General features: G+C 35.2%; 1 protein-coding gene across 4 annotated transcripts in view; it reads right to left on the reverse strand.

Annotated features, from left to right (window-relative positions):
• Window positions 1–15,830, reverse strand: part of UBR1 (ubiquitin protein ligase E3 component n-recognin 1) — a 56,270-nt gene that overhangs the window by 37,227 nt on the left and 3,213 nt on the right. For 2 of the 4 annotated variants that reach the window (XM_021533529.3, XM_021533527.3), the window contains exons 2-10: window positions 10,152–10,408; window positions 7,971–8,049; window positions 6,572–6,682; window positions 5,101–5,231; window positions 3,962–4,100; window positions 3,369–3,431; window positions 2,950–3,073; window positions 1,164–1,271; window positions 622–710 (exon numbers count right to left, since the gene is read on the reverse strand). In XM_021533529.3, the coding sequence (XP_021389204.3) occupies window positions 622–710; window positions 1,164–1,271; window positions 2,950–3,073; window positions 3,369–3,431; window positions 3,962–4,100; window positions 5,101–5,231; window positions 6,572–6,682; window positions 7,971–8,049; window positions 10,152–10,408 (1,101 nt within the window). Of the gene's footprint in view, window positions 1–621; window positions 711–1,163; window positions 1,272–2,949; window positions 3,074–3,368; window positions 3,432–3,961; window positions 4,104–5,100; window positions 5,232–6,571; window positions 6,683–7,970; window positions 8,050–10,151; window positions 10,409–15,830 lie in introns of all 4 variants that reach the window. The other 2 variants (XM_021533528.3, XM_021533526.3) reach the window with 1 other exon arrangement.

Consider the following 15,830-nt stretch of genomic DNA (forward strand, 5'->3'; position numbering starts at 1 on the left):
TCAGATTGGAACCAGAATTATTTTCTCCTACAACCAATCTTTCCCTGAAAAAATACTAAGTATCTGAAAAAAATTAAATATCTGAAGAAAAAAAAAAAAAGACATTGAATTCTTAAAAAACAAGTCTTCCTCCTGCAGTGAACTGCATGGATAGTTGTTCAACAACTGTCTGTAAATGACATGTACAATGGGTAACGCAAGTCTTTATTTGCTTTGTTTCAGTCCAGAGAAAATCAAAAAATATCAATCATCTTTATCAGAATTAAAAAGTCTCACCCTACAAAAAAAGCAAACAAAGCACTTGGTCTTATGTTTTGTGTATTTCTTAATTATTGTATCATATTTTCAAAAAGAAAGGCCAATTTCAGTTGCAGTTCATATGGCACTTCAAAAGACACACAGAAGAATAACTATATGGCATTCAAACAAGCATATACCTACATGAGTCTAAGGAACAAACCAGTGGCATGGGAATTAATTAACTGCACTCCAATAAAGGCTGAGCCAGCTATTGAAGTTCTGCTTGCTTAAAATTGATTATTTATATTGAAACAATGTTCAGTTTGGGGGAACTTTCATAAAACTAGTACAAATTCATAGCATAAAAATGAAACCATTTACCTTCACAAATTCAACAGCAAAAAGTTTTTTGTATTCCATTTCCATGAAAAAACTACTGAAGATAAGCTCATGAAGAACCTTCCTTGCCCCTGCAAAGAGCCAATACAACACATGTCACTTTGCTGTATTAAGATGCAGCTTTTTGTGGGAAAAAAGGAACCAATTACTAAACTATAATTAAAATTCATTAGAAGTCTTGAAATGGTTATGAAGTATAAGAACAAAGTTATTAATTATTTTTGGGTTTTGATGTCTATTGGTATGTATTTAAAACACCAAGTAATCAAGTCGCTCAGTGTCAGGTTGCATTTTGTAAAAAGATTTTTCAAGATACAAAAAGCAGGACAAATTGAGGTGGCAAACATATATCCCAAATATAAATTAGCCCAGCTGTAAAAATTAAGGCTGTATAAAAACTGTAATAAAAAGAAACATGAAGAAATATAATTCTACACACGTAGCACTTACATTTACCTATATGTTACACACATGAAAAATTAATTTGACAAATCTTTAGTTTATAGCAACACAGATACACAAACCTTTATGAAGCCTTGCATCCCATAGCATCAACTTGCTTATAAAGCAGGGCTTTTCAGATCCAGCTTCTTCCTTGAGACATATTTGACAAAAGATCTGGCGGAAGTCACCTGCAGGGATGAAACTACTCATTTGTACAAGAATGCTTCAATAATTAAGTTATATGACACAAGAAAATTAGAATTACATAATTCTATTACTTAAATGAAAAAAAAAGGCACTTAAATAAGAATTACTTTAAACATTTTTTCTCGATGAATATATTTCCACATAACCTTTGCCTCACTATTTTTTTCCTATTATTCTCGCCTACCTAATTTATTAACTACTGTGATGCAGAAGAGTATTTAAAAATGAAAATAATTTAGACAGCTTTGCAACGCAGATCCATAAGAAGCCTTTACTATGCCAGCACATAAATGCTCAGGGCTAGGCAAGTTTCTGCTGGTCACTGCCTCAGGCCTTGAAAGTCAGTCTTTTGTAGAATTTCAGAAATTCTTTTGTATTTTCTTGCACCTCTCAGTAACACAGTATTTGAAGCAGTTTTGGGGATCAACATATCGCAGTCAACCTTGGGTTTTTAACTTTCCAAAATGAGGCTTTTTTAATTTGAAAAGGAAAAACAAAGAGTCAAGAATCAAATTCCTGACAACATGGAAATAAACATTATTAAAAGTTTATTGATCCATGTTCTACCACTTGAAACCATGGAAAGAACAGGAACCACCAGACTGCACAAAGGTTCCAGCTGAGTACAGAACATCAGGCTCATAAAGCCTCTCTGTATATAATTCAGAAGGAAAGGAATGTTTAACTTCAATCTTTGTACTTAAAGACTCTCCTGAAACATACAATTATCAGTTAACTTACCTGGATAAAATCAAACTTTCACTATAAACTTTGAAATAATCCACACTCAAAAAATTTGTACCAACTGAAAGAACTATCTGAAGAATTCAGAACAGCAAGAAAATGCTGTTGGCAAAATAAATACCAACTTGAAAAAGAACACTGTCAAGAATAACAAAAAAGTACAGTTCTGATCTATGCATTTCAAGTAAGTATTCAGAAAAATTGAGATTAAATTCACTTTATTAAAGCTTACAAAGAAGCTAAAGCAGACCACCATATTTACCTATCAAGAAGGAGGATAAGGAGTGAGTAGAACTTAATTTGTACCATTGTGGAGAAATTTTATAATGGCTTTAGTGTGGCAAGACACAAGTATAAAAAAAAGAAACAAATCAAAGGTACATTGATTCAGAAATCTTTAAAACCATAAGCATCATCAAATACCAGCACAATGTTTGAAAGCTTCAAATAGACTTTCCACTGCTAGATTTCTTTAAATTAAGATTTTATGGTGCTTGTTTTATTGACACTTTCTAATGAATCACAGCTATCAAATATGAAGCAGAAATTGATGTAATCAGAGGATCTATGTTTTCACTGACAGAGATGCTCTGTGGCTTTCTCCCAGCACTGAGGAGGGAAGCCTTTATGTAAAGGAGTCACACACTGAGTGTGTATGATGCTAAAAGTGAGAATAATAAAACTTTGAGATAGAGCTCCATTAGAGAAACAAACACATTTATTTCAACAAGAGGGAACAGGAAAGTACTGCTACTGATAACCTTGCTAATGAATATCATCACCCATGCTACTGCACTATTAATTTTCTATTTAGAACTTTAAAGTATTTTAATTAAGGGAGTATCATATATAACACTGCTTAATTCATTCAAATACTGGCATGGCATTATTGTAACAAAACCCAGTAATGCTTACTTGAATAGCTCATGAGTTTGTTCAGCCAAGAACCAAGGCGCAAGGCAAACTTCTGGTGTGCCATAACATCAGCATGCAGAACCTCCACATGAAGAGGTCGTTGAGAAACATTTTCAGAATGCCTCTAGGAGTCAGGTAAATATTAGTACATATAAAATAAAACATTTATTTCACTACTTATTTTCACCACCCACTGTCTCTCCCAAGCAAAACAAAGAAAACAGTTTAATTATTTATTTCTGAAGATATCCGTCTTAAATGTGGCGGTGTAAATTCAGTTCCAAAAACTTCACAGGCAAGTAATAAAACCATGGAAGTACATAGCTAAAGACTGTATGGCAGACAAATAAATACTCCATGTTAATACTAATTAGGTTGGTATGGGGTGTTTTTTTGTCAAAATTACTTTAGGAAGTTACCTTAATTTCTTCTTTTGCTTCCTGACAAGAGGCATAATGTCCTGCCTTAACAGCTCTACGACCCTGTTTAAGAAAATACTGAGCATGAGACCAATATAAAGCAAACCTAAAGTATCATAAGTTTGATCCTTGAAATGTTTTCTATTCACAATAGAAAAAACAGGGCTAAACATCACTCACAGTGCTATTAAACACCAAGGCACAAATAAAAATTAACATAATTATCTGTAGGAAAAATGTTAACCAAATTAACAACACAATGACCAAGTAATGTCTAGATATTTTATTACTATATAAAGAAAATTCATGTACACATTAAAACAGATGAAAGAGATTTCTGCAAAACAATTTCAATATAAACCATATCAACTTTCCTCCTGGCACAAAGTACATGAAATAGCAGAGCATAACCAGAGAGAAGTACTTCCTAAACAAGTTCTCCAGATCTGAAAAACAAGTGCTGATTAAGAATTGCTCAGCCATGTGCCTTTCTTTCCTCAAGCTCCAGCAACTAGAAACAAAGATTCTGTAACTGAAGCAGTAGCTCTTAATGATTAGAAGGTGACCCTCTCCAATAACCCAAATGCACTAACCTCTTTATCTATGGCAGTTGTATGCAACTGGGCTTCACCAAGTTCACAGCCCAGTGCCCTTTGCAGGCTGTAGATGACATGATCGTAGGAGTGGTGCTCATCATTGAAAAGGACACAGTAGTAGCTGTCTACCTTTTCTCTGCTGGGAAAAAGGTAACATATCATACAAATAAAAGTAAAATTGTAAATAGTGTCCTATTGAATACAGCTTAATTGGTAGCTTGAGAAAAATACTAAATAAAATAAAAAGAAAGGTATTCAAGTAAATCAAGCATATTCTTCATGCTAATGACACCCCCCCACCATCTACGCCAAAAAAGTTATAGAAATTATGTTTCAAGTACAAAATATAAGCTTTGAAGAAATTTGATATTCTCTTATAATTTCCTTTCTCTAATGTTTTATGAACCCATTTGTTTTTTAATGTGGTATACAGCCTTTTTCCATTTTCACAAAATCATGGAATGGTTTGACTTGGAGGGGACCTTTGAAGTTCATCTTGTCTAGCAATAAGCAGGGACATCTTCAACTAGATCAGGTTGCTCAGAGCCCCATCCAACATGACCTTGAATGTTTCCAGGGATGGTGCATCCACCAACCCTCTGGGCAACCAGTTCCACTGTTTCACTGCCCTCATTGTGAAAAAATTCCTTCTTGTATTCATTCTAAATCTACCATGCTTGAGTTTCGAACTATTAGCCCTTGTCCTCAGACCTTGCTAAAAGGTTTGTCCACATCTTTCTCTCAAGCACTGTGGAAAGCATCCTTGAAAACCTGCCAGCTCAGTTCTGTACCCCTGCCCCTTGGCACCCCATCAGTGTCTCCCAAGACAGTCAATGGTACCCGGTGGGTCTCTCCATTCCTGACATTTCCTCCCCTGTGCACTAAGACCTGCCATTTCACTGTAGATCAGGCTGGTTCAGGAGCACTTTCCTTCAGTGACTGATGGAGGACAGTCACACACTACTTTTCCCATGAAGTAGCAAAAGCTTTTCTCTACATAACTCTACATCAAATATGCCACAGAGCTGTTTACAGGGATTTCAGCACTAATGTCTGTATGAGTATGAGACTATTTCAGGCAACATTATCATCCAAGCTGCTAATGAATTGAAAACAAAGTCGGAAATACTCCCTACCTAATGGTGAGCTCCACAGGCAGTTCCTTCTCTTCCTCCCAGATAAGCATATCTACAATGTATTTTATCACAGAGGGAAACACTCTCCTAGAATGCTCCATAATTTCTTCATTCAACTGACATTCAGAATTCTGTAAAACATGACATAATATTAATATGGAAAATAACCTAAAAAAATTAAAAGGGGGTTGGTAGAGTACATTATTAATATAACAGGAAATTATACTATAATATGTATATATATACTGTAAATTATATATACATACTTATAGTATAATCAGGAAATCATATTTTTCACAATTTTCAAGGAAATTAACCTCACCTAATTTCTTCTTTTCAAAGTTATTTCATCCCAAGGGCTCTCAGTAGTATTCCAACAGTTTCATATACTTTTTCTTACGCATCCATGTTTTATCTAAGCCTAGACTATGAAAGGCCTCATCAAATGTGTTAGCTCCACTTCTTTTAACCTTGCATGCAAAAAAACTGTTTAACAGCTTTTTGCATTCCCATAGATATTAAAAGTTTGCATTGCAGATCACGTAACAAGCTCCAATTGGTAAATAAATTACTCCTTATTGCAGTTTCAACTATTTTTATCTCTGAAATCCATTAACTTTCTTCAAAAAGGAGAATGAAAAAGTGAAGGAAAACTTTGTCTCATTTTTCTGTAAGGTCAGTGCTTTTTATTCCTTTTCCATTTGACTTTTTGACCAGACTATAAATAACAATATGTTTGCTACAAAACCATCAGGGATTTGGGGTCTGCTTGCAATGACAAATGGTGAGGTTTTTCATCCTGATTATCTCAGAATGAAGGACTCTGAAAAAAACCCCAAATTTTACCTGAAGCAGCTGATTTGCCCATATTCTCTTTAAGAATTCCTTCCAAGATGGCATATCTTTTGTTAATATGCTCCTTTATGAGGTACAATAACCATGAGATATTCTAGCATAAAAGGTCAGTTTTAAGGCATATAAAATTTATTTTAGTCATAGTGACAGATCACACACCCGAAGAAACTGACAAATTCAGTAATTACTGAACTGACTGCTCAGTACTGCAGTAATGTAGAAAACAGAAAATATTAAAATCAAACCTCTAAACATTTGCTAACCTCTGGGAAACCAATTATTTGTAAATAAGAACTAATATACTTAGCAAAGAAAACAGGAGACTGCAATTTTAATTCCTCAGTTATTATTTACAGATTAATTCCAAATGAAAGACTCAAGCACACGAAGCGGGTAGATGAAACTGTCTCCAAACAAAAAGCAAAAAACCCAAAGGACGTCTAATATATATGTTTGATCCCAAATATCTTGACCAAGGAAATCCTGATTCAACTTGACTGAACCTGTTACATGAGTTATATAATACATATGCATTCATACATAGGAATAAGCACTTTTTGAAATAAGAAGGTAACATTTACAAAATTTTTTATTTCACTTTAAGCAATATTCTTACTTCTTTTGGAGAACTTGATGCTCCAGGCTCATGTTTAGTACACAGTGGTCCAGCCTTCCATGCCTCTGTATCTCCACAGTCACAAAATCCACCTCCAGTGGAGCTATGCATCTGGAACAACCATGTATTTCAGTAATGAAATACACCCATAAAAATCAAGAGGAAAATAGCATTGTGAATTATTTAAATCACACACAAATACAAACACCTAGTTAGAAACAGAAGAGTCACTGCATAACCAATGGACTTTTTAGATAAAAGGAAACTTGCCAGAGGAAAAAGGGGGTAAAAGACAAACCTTTTGAGCAGAAAATAAAGAAGGAAATAGGTATGCAAGTCTTAAATAAATTTAATTTGAAAGTGAAAAAGCCTATGACTGATGAGTGCTTCATAAATGGCAAAATATTTCTGTGTTTGTTCACAAAATAACACCAAAGCTTTCTAATGCCTTCTTTAAAATTACTTCACCAAGTTAGAAAATAAGATTAAAAAACAATGTGCATATTAAATAGACATTTAGTAGTACCTCTACTTCTAACCAAAGAAAAGATTACATGATCAGCATCTAAATAAATTTTTGCTTTAACTTTGCATTGCACTTTCAGAAGAGTACAAATTCTGAGTCTCCATTTCTGCAAAAAGTTCAAACAAACTCAGGCAAAACCAATTATCCTTAGCTTCCTCCAAATCCCCGATCTTGAAATAATTCTAAAAAACCTCTGACCCAATAAAAAGACATTCAAAAATCTGTTATTTACCTGAAACATTTTAAAATAACCTGATCTAATTAGATATGCTTTGAGCAGGAGGCTGGACTAGGTGATCTCCTTAGGTCCCTTTCAACATAAATTATTATATGAATCTATAAAAAGCACATCCTATATTCTTTAGATGAAAATGCTACAAACCTGCCTCCATATGACTACCTATTTCCATAGCTGATGTTCTGCCTGAAGAATTTACTGAAAAACAGGGAAATGACAGCAGCTTCTCAGCCCAGCTGTGTTTCCAAAGTGCTCTGTAATCATTACTGTGTGTTTTCCCTGGGTTTTCACCTTACTTATATCCCAACAGAGCTGGCTGGGACTTGGGACACAACTGCCATTATCAGTCACAGCTCTTTGCTCTGACCTACACTTTCATGAAATTGCCAAACAGAATAACACTTCATGCATTAATAAATTCCTTTCTCTTTTGTTTCTTCACTTAGCAAGTTGCTGTTCTTAGAAGAAGCTTTATATAGCTAGAAACACAAGAGAGAGAGATTAGGTAATTCATAAATACCAGAATTTATTTTTTCAATAATAAAATTACTAGTAGTTTATATGCGGTTTATTATAGCCTCAAAAGAACTTTTCTAAAGTTGCAAGTACCATTTGTTAAAATAAGATTTTCCTACCTTGTATCGGTGGTTCTTGTGAATGCTATTCTGGAAGCAGTCAATACAGAGCACACAAGTTGGATCTACTGCACAGTCTCTGCAACAAAAATGGTAAGTGGAAAACTTTCTAAAACAAACACTTGAAATTTTCATGCACAAAAGAACATGTTGCTCTGAAAAAAAAAGAAAAACTGAGATGAACAACAGATTCAAATTGTAAAAACATTGACTTTCATCATCTTCCTGTGACATGAAGCAACCAGTCTTGTTAAATTTGAACCATGTAGTCAAATCTGTTATATCAAATTCTTTCAAAAACATGCTCAATTTCCACTTTCAAAACTCGCTTAGCAAAACTTTTTCTGGCTTTGCTAAGAATAAGCAGCTAGGAAAACCAGTGAGGACTCTGAATTAACCTTTATTATTGTTTCCAACATCAGTCAGTAGTCAGTTTGCTCATTAAATTTTAGCTACACTTCTACTAAGCTATGTTTCTAATTTTTAAAACATAAGTCAAAATCTGAAAGGAATTCCTTACTAAATAAGCTAGGAATATATACCTTGAAATGTAACTTGTAAAGTTTCACTCATGCATTTAAATACTTGAAAATAGGGAATTACACTCATGGACAATCTAATTCCATTTTATCCTACGTTTCACATACATACTTTTCTAGATTGCCTTTTTCCTTAAAACATGGCCACTTTTTTCTTTAAATGCTGTTTTATTCCATGCAAAATGTAGATGACAGGTGCTAAATGACAACATTTTACTCTATACCATTGTTCAACATTTAGTTCAAGCTTCCTGTATAACTAAAATATCATGGTGATTCTGATTACAGAATGAACTTCCTTCCAAACCTTGAGATTATAATAATCATTACAATCATTTAATACCTTAGTAACACTCACTTATTACCATAAATCTACTGAAAGATTAATCAAAGAAAAGAGAAGGCAGAAGTGCCTACTAGATTTGAAATTCAAAACATTCAGATTTCAGAACTGCAGAGTATATTTTATTTTTAGCATTTTAGAAGCCTATAGCAAACAGATACCTAGCTTCAGTTGCAGTAGAACAATACAGTACCTTGTATAAATACTACCATTTTTGCAAGACTGCAATTCAAAAAAAAATAAGAAAGATAGTAACTCAGACATTTAGTTTTGTCTTTTTGCCTGCTACCATACATGAACTCTGGAGAGGCAGGAAGAGAATTATTCTTGATCTAGAAGCACTAAACAGCCTTGTCCTGCTTTTCCCTTCATAAAGCTGTCCCACTCACTATAGACTTTCTAGTACAGGACTTCTAGCAGGATTTCTTCAAAGACCATTCCCCTTTCATACACAACACTAGCTGATTCCTAGAAAATGCTGCAGAGTATGTGATTGATTAAAACGTTACAGTGAAATTCATAAACAAAGTTTATAGAGAGCTTTTATTTTGACACTTCCTGAACTCTAAGGAACTCTAAACTCTTTTACATATAGTGCTTTTCATCTTTAATAATAGTCTTAGTATTTCTAATTAAATTTTCTAAGCTTTTAAAATAAACTGAAAATTAGAATAAACTATGGCAGTAACATCATATTAATGCTCAACAATTGCTAGAACTGTTGCAATCTTTACATTCACCATAAATACTGCTAGCTTTTTAATATTAATATATTTTATTAATTATACTCATTACTGTATTTGTATTAATAGGAACTAATAAAATTAATTCTATCAAATCAATGAGATTTGATTTCACCTTTAATATACTGCAGGATGAGAAAAAAAGGTGAAAATTTACCATTGGTTCCACAGCTATTGCCGAAGCAAAGCACTGATGATGCTCAGAAATGCTGGATTCTGTTTCAGACTTTGAAAGAGCGAGTACTGTATCCCTCAGTTCAGGTACATACTCCATATTCATACCCTACACTTCCATCCAACACTTTTAACCAAGAGCTTTCAGTACTTTTAGTAACCTTTCCATTTTGTTCCCCATTTCTCTGCCAAACCTTCTTTTCATGTGTAATTTTCCTTACTCTACAGTGGTTTGAAATGGGAAACAAATGCCAGCATTAGTTAAGCAAAGAAGTACCATGACACAAGGAATGCCTAGTTAGCAGCACAACTGATTTTATTCAAGCACTTTGCTGTATTATTTCAGATGGGAACATTGATGACAACACACCATCATCCTTACCTGCAAGAGTATGTTGTCTCCCCTCCTTTGAACACCTTTCCACACAGCTGGGAGGTTCCACTCTGCTGTAGTTTCTCCAGGAATATATCTGGGTCCTCCCCAAACAAATAACATTCTAGGGGGTATAATATTGCTGCCTGGACCATTTCTTCTTGTTTCTCCACCAAGGGGTCCATTTCAGCTGAGTAAATATTTGGCACGTGTTTTGCCAAGCACTGTAAAAATGCAGCTTGGAAGTCGAATCTTTCATCACACCACTGCAACAAGAAAGACACCCATGGATAAACAAATAAGTAAATATAAAGAAAATAGGATTACACACTTCTACTGTGAATTCAGAATTCTTTCCTACATCAGAAGTCAGTTTCTTGAGCAATAAAATCCAAGAAACCATGGATTTCAAATGATTTCTCTGCTATTTTCCACCACAGTATTTTCCACTTTGAAGTCTTCTGCTAAAATACTCTAAGGCAAGAGCTGGCAAGTCTTATGTTACTGTAGAGAAACCCATGCACTAATTAATTTTCAACTGCACTCTTCCCCATGGGCCAACCAATACACGAAGTTTGATGTCTGTTCAGCTGATAACAAATGGAAAGAATTGCCACAGCTGGGAAAAGTTTGGGATTCATTCCTTTGCCTGCTGATAGTCACAAAACGTGTACCAGCTTAACAGTCTCCTGAAAGCCTTGTGGAACTGGTCATCAGAGGTCAATAGCTGAGGAAGAAAGAGCCCAAATGATCATAGAAGCTTACTGTTGTTGGGAAAACAGACTAAAATGCAATTCTATTTTTTAAGACAATTAATGAAAGTGCTTGTGTTTTGACTTGAGGTTCTTAGTCCATAACTTCACTTACAACTTCTTTACTTCTCCAAACAGGTCTCTCCAATTGTCCTATTTTTGTCTTTCAAGTTTGAATATTCTTTCTTTCATATTATTCCTATAATTTAGAAATAACTTGGTTTTTCCCACTGCAAATCAGACAAGGCTCTTAAAGACAATATCCTTTCAAACACAACCTTGGTTAAAATCCAAATATCATAGAAAATCCTAAGTTGGAAGGGACTCACAAAGATCATTACGTCTAAAACCAGACAGCCCCAAGAGCCACTCCAGGTGCCTAAGAGCATTGTCTAAATGCTTCCTGAACTCTGGCAAGACTGAAGCCACAACCACTCCTCTAGGAAGCCTCTTCCAGTGTCCAACACCCTTTGGGGAAAAAACCTTTTCCTAATATCCAACCCAAATCTCTCCTGATGCCATCCCACGCTGTTTCCTCAGGTCTTGTCACTGGTCACCACAGAGAAGAAATCCATGTCTGCCCCTCCTCCTCCCCACACAAAGAAGTTGCAGACTGCAATGAGGTCTCCCCTCAGTCTCCTCCAGGCTGCATAGACCAAGTGACCCCAGCTGCCCTTCACACAGCTTCCCCTTCTCGGCCCTTTGCCATCCTTGCTGCCCTCCAACAAGCTTGTATCTTCTTATATTGTGGCGCCCAAAACTGCACAAAAGATTTAAGATGAGTGCAAGAAAAAAAATACATATGTAATTTCATAAATTACATAAAGGGAATTTTCTCCAGACCAGCAAGTAGGGAATGAGGAAAGCAACCACCAAATGGCTTAGACTGAAAGAAGGCTCAAAGTAGACTATTTAACTTTCTCTGTGAAAACCAAAAAATCCTCAATCAATTATTTATTTTTTTAGCCATTAATCTTCCTCAACATTACTCTTAGCTAGCCTGTTACTTCATTTATCATGGTGAAAATGCATGGCAGAAGCTGATGGAAAAGATAAGCAAGCCATGGATAATGTGATCAAGCAGAATAGCTTGATAGCTTGATACTCGCCCACAACCATATTAGAATATTCTTATTTTGTAAGTCCAGCAGCTTGATCAGTCTACTCCAATTCCTTGAATCACAAAGCATTCAAACCTATCCATTATTATCTGAAAATGAAGACCCATCCATGAATTGAACCAGTTATTTTTAATTCCAATGCTAACAAACAAATCTGTCTTTTTTCCAGAATTTCACCTGAGCAGTAAGCACCACTGAAATTATTGTATTGGTCATAAAAGCTGTATCACACACACATACGTAATATATATGCAATCTGTATACACATACATACATGCACTCAAATATATAGGTATGTATTTATTTTCACACATTCAGATCTGAGGAGCAAAAAGAAAAGGAAATGAAATGGTTGTCTTCTTATTTTAACTAACTTATTCAAATTTTTCAACAACCTAGCAACATTTTTATTCAATAAATGTGATGTTTAGCCAGGGCATAAAGACACTAAATTGTAAAGAAGAACTAGAAATTAAATCCTAATTTATCAGATACTTGCATATTAACACTGAAAAAACAAAAATATCACATATAGCTGATGGCTCTGAGAAAGCTATTTAATTGTAAGAGGTAGCTGAAAACTGAATTATTTGATCATGTGTTTATAATTTCATGCTTCTGACTTAAGATGAGTGGAAGTGAATTATTCTTATAATAATTAAAATTCATAATTTAGTGTTTCTGCTTAAGCACGTTTCCTCCTGTAACTTGTTTTTGTTTTATCTTACCTACACTGCAGCATGGCTTCATCAAATTCGCCTCCCAGTCTGGTCCCTGTATTTTTTAAATGTGGGAAGGTGGGATGGGGCCCTATGGCACACTGTTTGCAGAGCACAAGAGAATCCCACTCTGTCCCTTTCTATCTTAATGACCCAGGTTCCCAAGAGATGGTACAAGTTTAGCTTCTGCATTGTTGCTCCAGAGCACATCATAGCTTCAAGAAACACAGGGCAAAGCTTCCCTGAAAATCTGCCAGAAGTGTAAAATGGGTTCTCACACAGTCAAACTCACAAGCATTTCAAGCATTCTTGTGCAAAGCTTTTAATTCTATTTGAATGTTGTTCCAAGAAAAGAGGACAGGAAGTAGGAAAGAAGAAGGAACAAGGAAAGCAAAAGAACTTTCTCAGGCAGGCTGTCTGCCTTCTGGTAAGAACACAAAAATATATGCTCAGCCTGTATGTTACCCAGGAAATACTCATTATACTCATAAGAGAAACAAGAAGAATATTTTTCTTATCATTGCAGAGGTTTATTATGCGCACTAATTCAGTAGCTGTTGCTTCCATGACAATTTTTCATCTACTTACTAAGCACAGCTCTCTTGGAACACTGAAGTCTTTGCAAACTAACAGCTTGCATGAGGCAATATTATAAAAAACAGCTATACTTTAACTACACTGATTAACAAGCTGATCTTTTAGTGCAGAAGTGATTGCCTAAATTTCAAGGCTATTTTTAGATTTGTACATTAATCTAATCAGTGAAAAGGAATATAAATATTTATTAACATTAAAAAACAAAATATGAAGGAACAGAAACTACCAGTAGCATGAACTAAATCCTGTACTTGGTCCAGCACTACAGTTAAAAGGAATAGTAAAATACTTTGTTATGCATAGCAAAAATCTGTCAGGCACGAGATGACAATACCAGCTGTCTGTCAAAGCAACTAGAAAAACCAGGCTTTTAAAAGTAAATATTTAAAATGCTGGGGGCATACTGATTTCAAGCAGGTGCCATTCAACATAAATACCAAATGCAAAAGGCAGCTTTAAGGCAAAGAACACCTGTACAAATTAAACAGAGATTAGCAGGACAGTATCCCAGAAAACTTTATTTTGATATTGTCTAACTAATTGAGGAAACATCTAACATTCTAAAATTATAAATATGCACAAGTTCTTTGATAAGTTGGCAGAATACTTAAAATTACTTTGAAAAGGAAAGTTCAAAGGATTAATTTTCATATATGGGTTCTGCTTTCAAAGTTCTGGCTCCATTTTTCCTTCTTATTATCTTGGTTTAAAATGACCAGTTTTCTAATGCACTGAGAATAAGATCCAACTAGGGTACAGAACGTCTAGGCATTACTTTTAGTAAAAACAACAGGAAGATAAGGCAATCTATTTCAGCCTCAAACATACTCCACAAAGAAGAGGCTTCAAAAGTAAGCACTAGAAATTAACATAATTCTTCTTCCCTGCCTTAAATCAAACTTTGTTTTTAGGAGTATAAATCCTATCTCTGGAAGGGCACAGTTCAGGGAGTTAAAACAGAAACTTATTTTATTTGTTTTGTCACATTCATAACAGGAATTGTTGTTTCACATTTTCCAACAAAGCACAACTAATGCTTTAGTAGAGAATCTAAGCTGCAAAAATTACTGTTTAGAACTCAAATGCAAAATATCTGTTTTCTGATCCATCTGTCAGCTCCTTTATATAACATGGCTAAAAAAACCAAACCATACTACCAAACTTTAGTATCCAGTCAGCTCTAGATATCAGTGATTACACTAAAAGAAGGAAGTTAAGTTTCAGAAGTTTTTTTCCCTTGGCACAACATGGATAACGTTCAAGACTGTCTAACATTGTCCTAACAAAATATCAACTTTGACCTGAAGACATAAAATAACTTTTTGATCTCTTTAGTCATTTAACTTTGGCCCCTGAGCCAAAGCAGGGTGCCAATTCATGTCAAAAGCTGCTTTAATGATGCAGGTGTTTGCCCACTTGGAATGAGACTCAAAACCAGCACAGACTACTGAAGTTGTCTAGAGTACAACATGCCTCGATTCCAGCAGTCACCAATGCCTACCACCTGAGCTGACCCAGAGCAAATTGGTGACCACCAGAGAAAGATAAATAACCACCAGCACCACCTGTTACTGTTTCAGTTGCTGGACAGCTAAAACTACTGTCTTCCTCAGGATAAGCAACGCACCAACCCAAGCTGCTCAACCTTTTGGAAACCGCAGGTGACTTTTAAACCACAGGCACCTCCAAAACTACAAGAGCCCAGCTGCAGCTCATGGGAGTAGGCACCTGAAAGCAATCCAAGGGACAACTGGAGTCAAACATGGCCTGTGGCTCTCTCCACCATGCAGGAGGTACCTCTATTGTACCTCCCTACCAAGTGGACACTCCAGCCTAAATATGCTGCAAAATTAGCAGGATACTACTACTAAGTAGGTTCAACAGGCAAAATGGTCAGGAATTCTGCAACTAATTTTCAAGTCTTTGAGGCATGCAATCTAATCACCTTTTCATGTTCCAAATTTTTTGGTGAAACCTGCATTTGGTAGATAACAACACACCATTTCTTGGACACTGACACAAGTGTACAGTAAATACTGTTCTACCAATATGCTGCACTGTTCTAAATACAGCAATTTGACCATCTGCATTTCAGGGAACAGTTACAATAAAGGATATGATGACTTACCTAAATTGAAAGTTTAAACAGATTTAGCTTAACAAAGTAAAATTATATGAACATGTCATCTGGTCTAAGCAGGTCAATTCAGTTTAGAAGACACTGCAATTCCAAATAAGAGACCTGACTCAGATTTCACTAATTTCAAGAAATAACCTGCATATGAATATGAATATCCCCTCCAGTAGCAGGTCTCCTCATATACATTTTCTCAACTATGTTACAGCACTGAATGACACAAAAGATCTGAAATATCCTAAAATGCACAAGTGCCTGCATCCTACTTCACATTATGAAACTGAAATTTGGAAATTTCCTATCTTAAAAGGTAATATCCTAATAATACAAGCTTTTCTCTTCCTGCACACCACTTATATCTC

The sequence above is a fragment of the Lonchura striata genome, chromosome 5 (genome assembly GCF_050655825.1).
Source record: "Lonchura striata isolate lonStrDom1 chromosome 5, ASM5065582v1, whole genome shotgun sequence".
Taxonomy (NCBI): domain Eukaryota; kingdom Metazoa; phylum Chordata; class Aves; order Passeriformes; family Estrildidae; genus Lonchura; species Lonchura striata.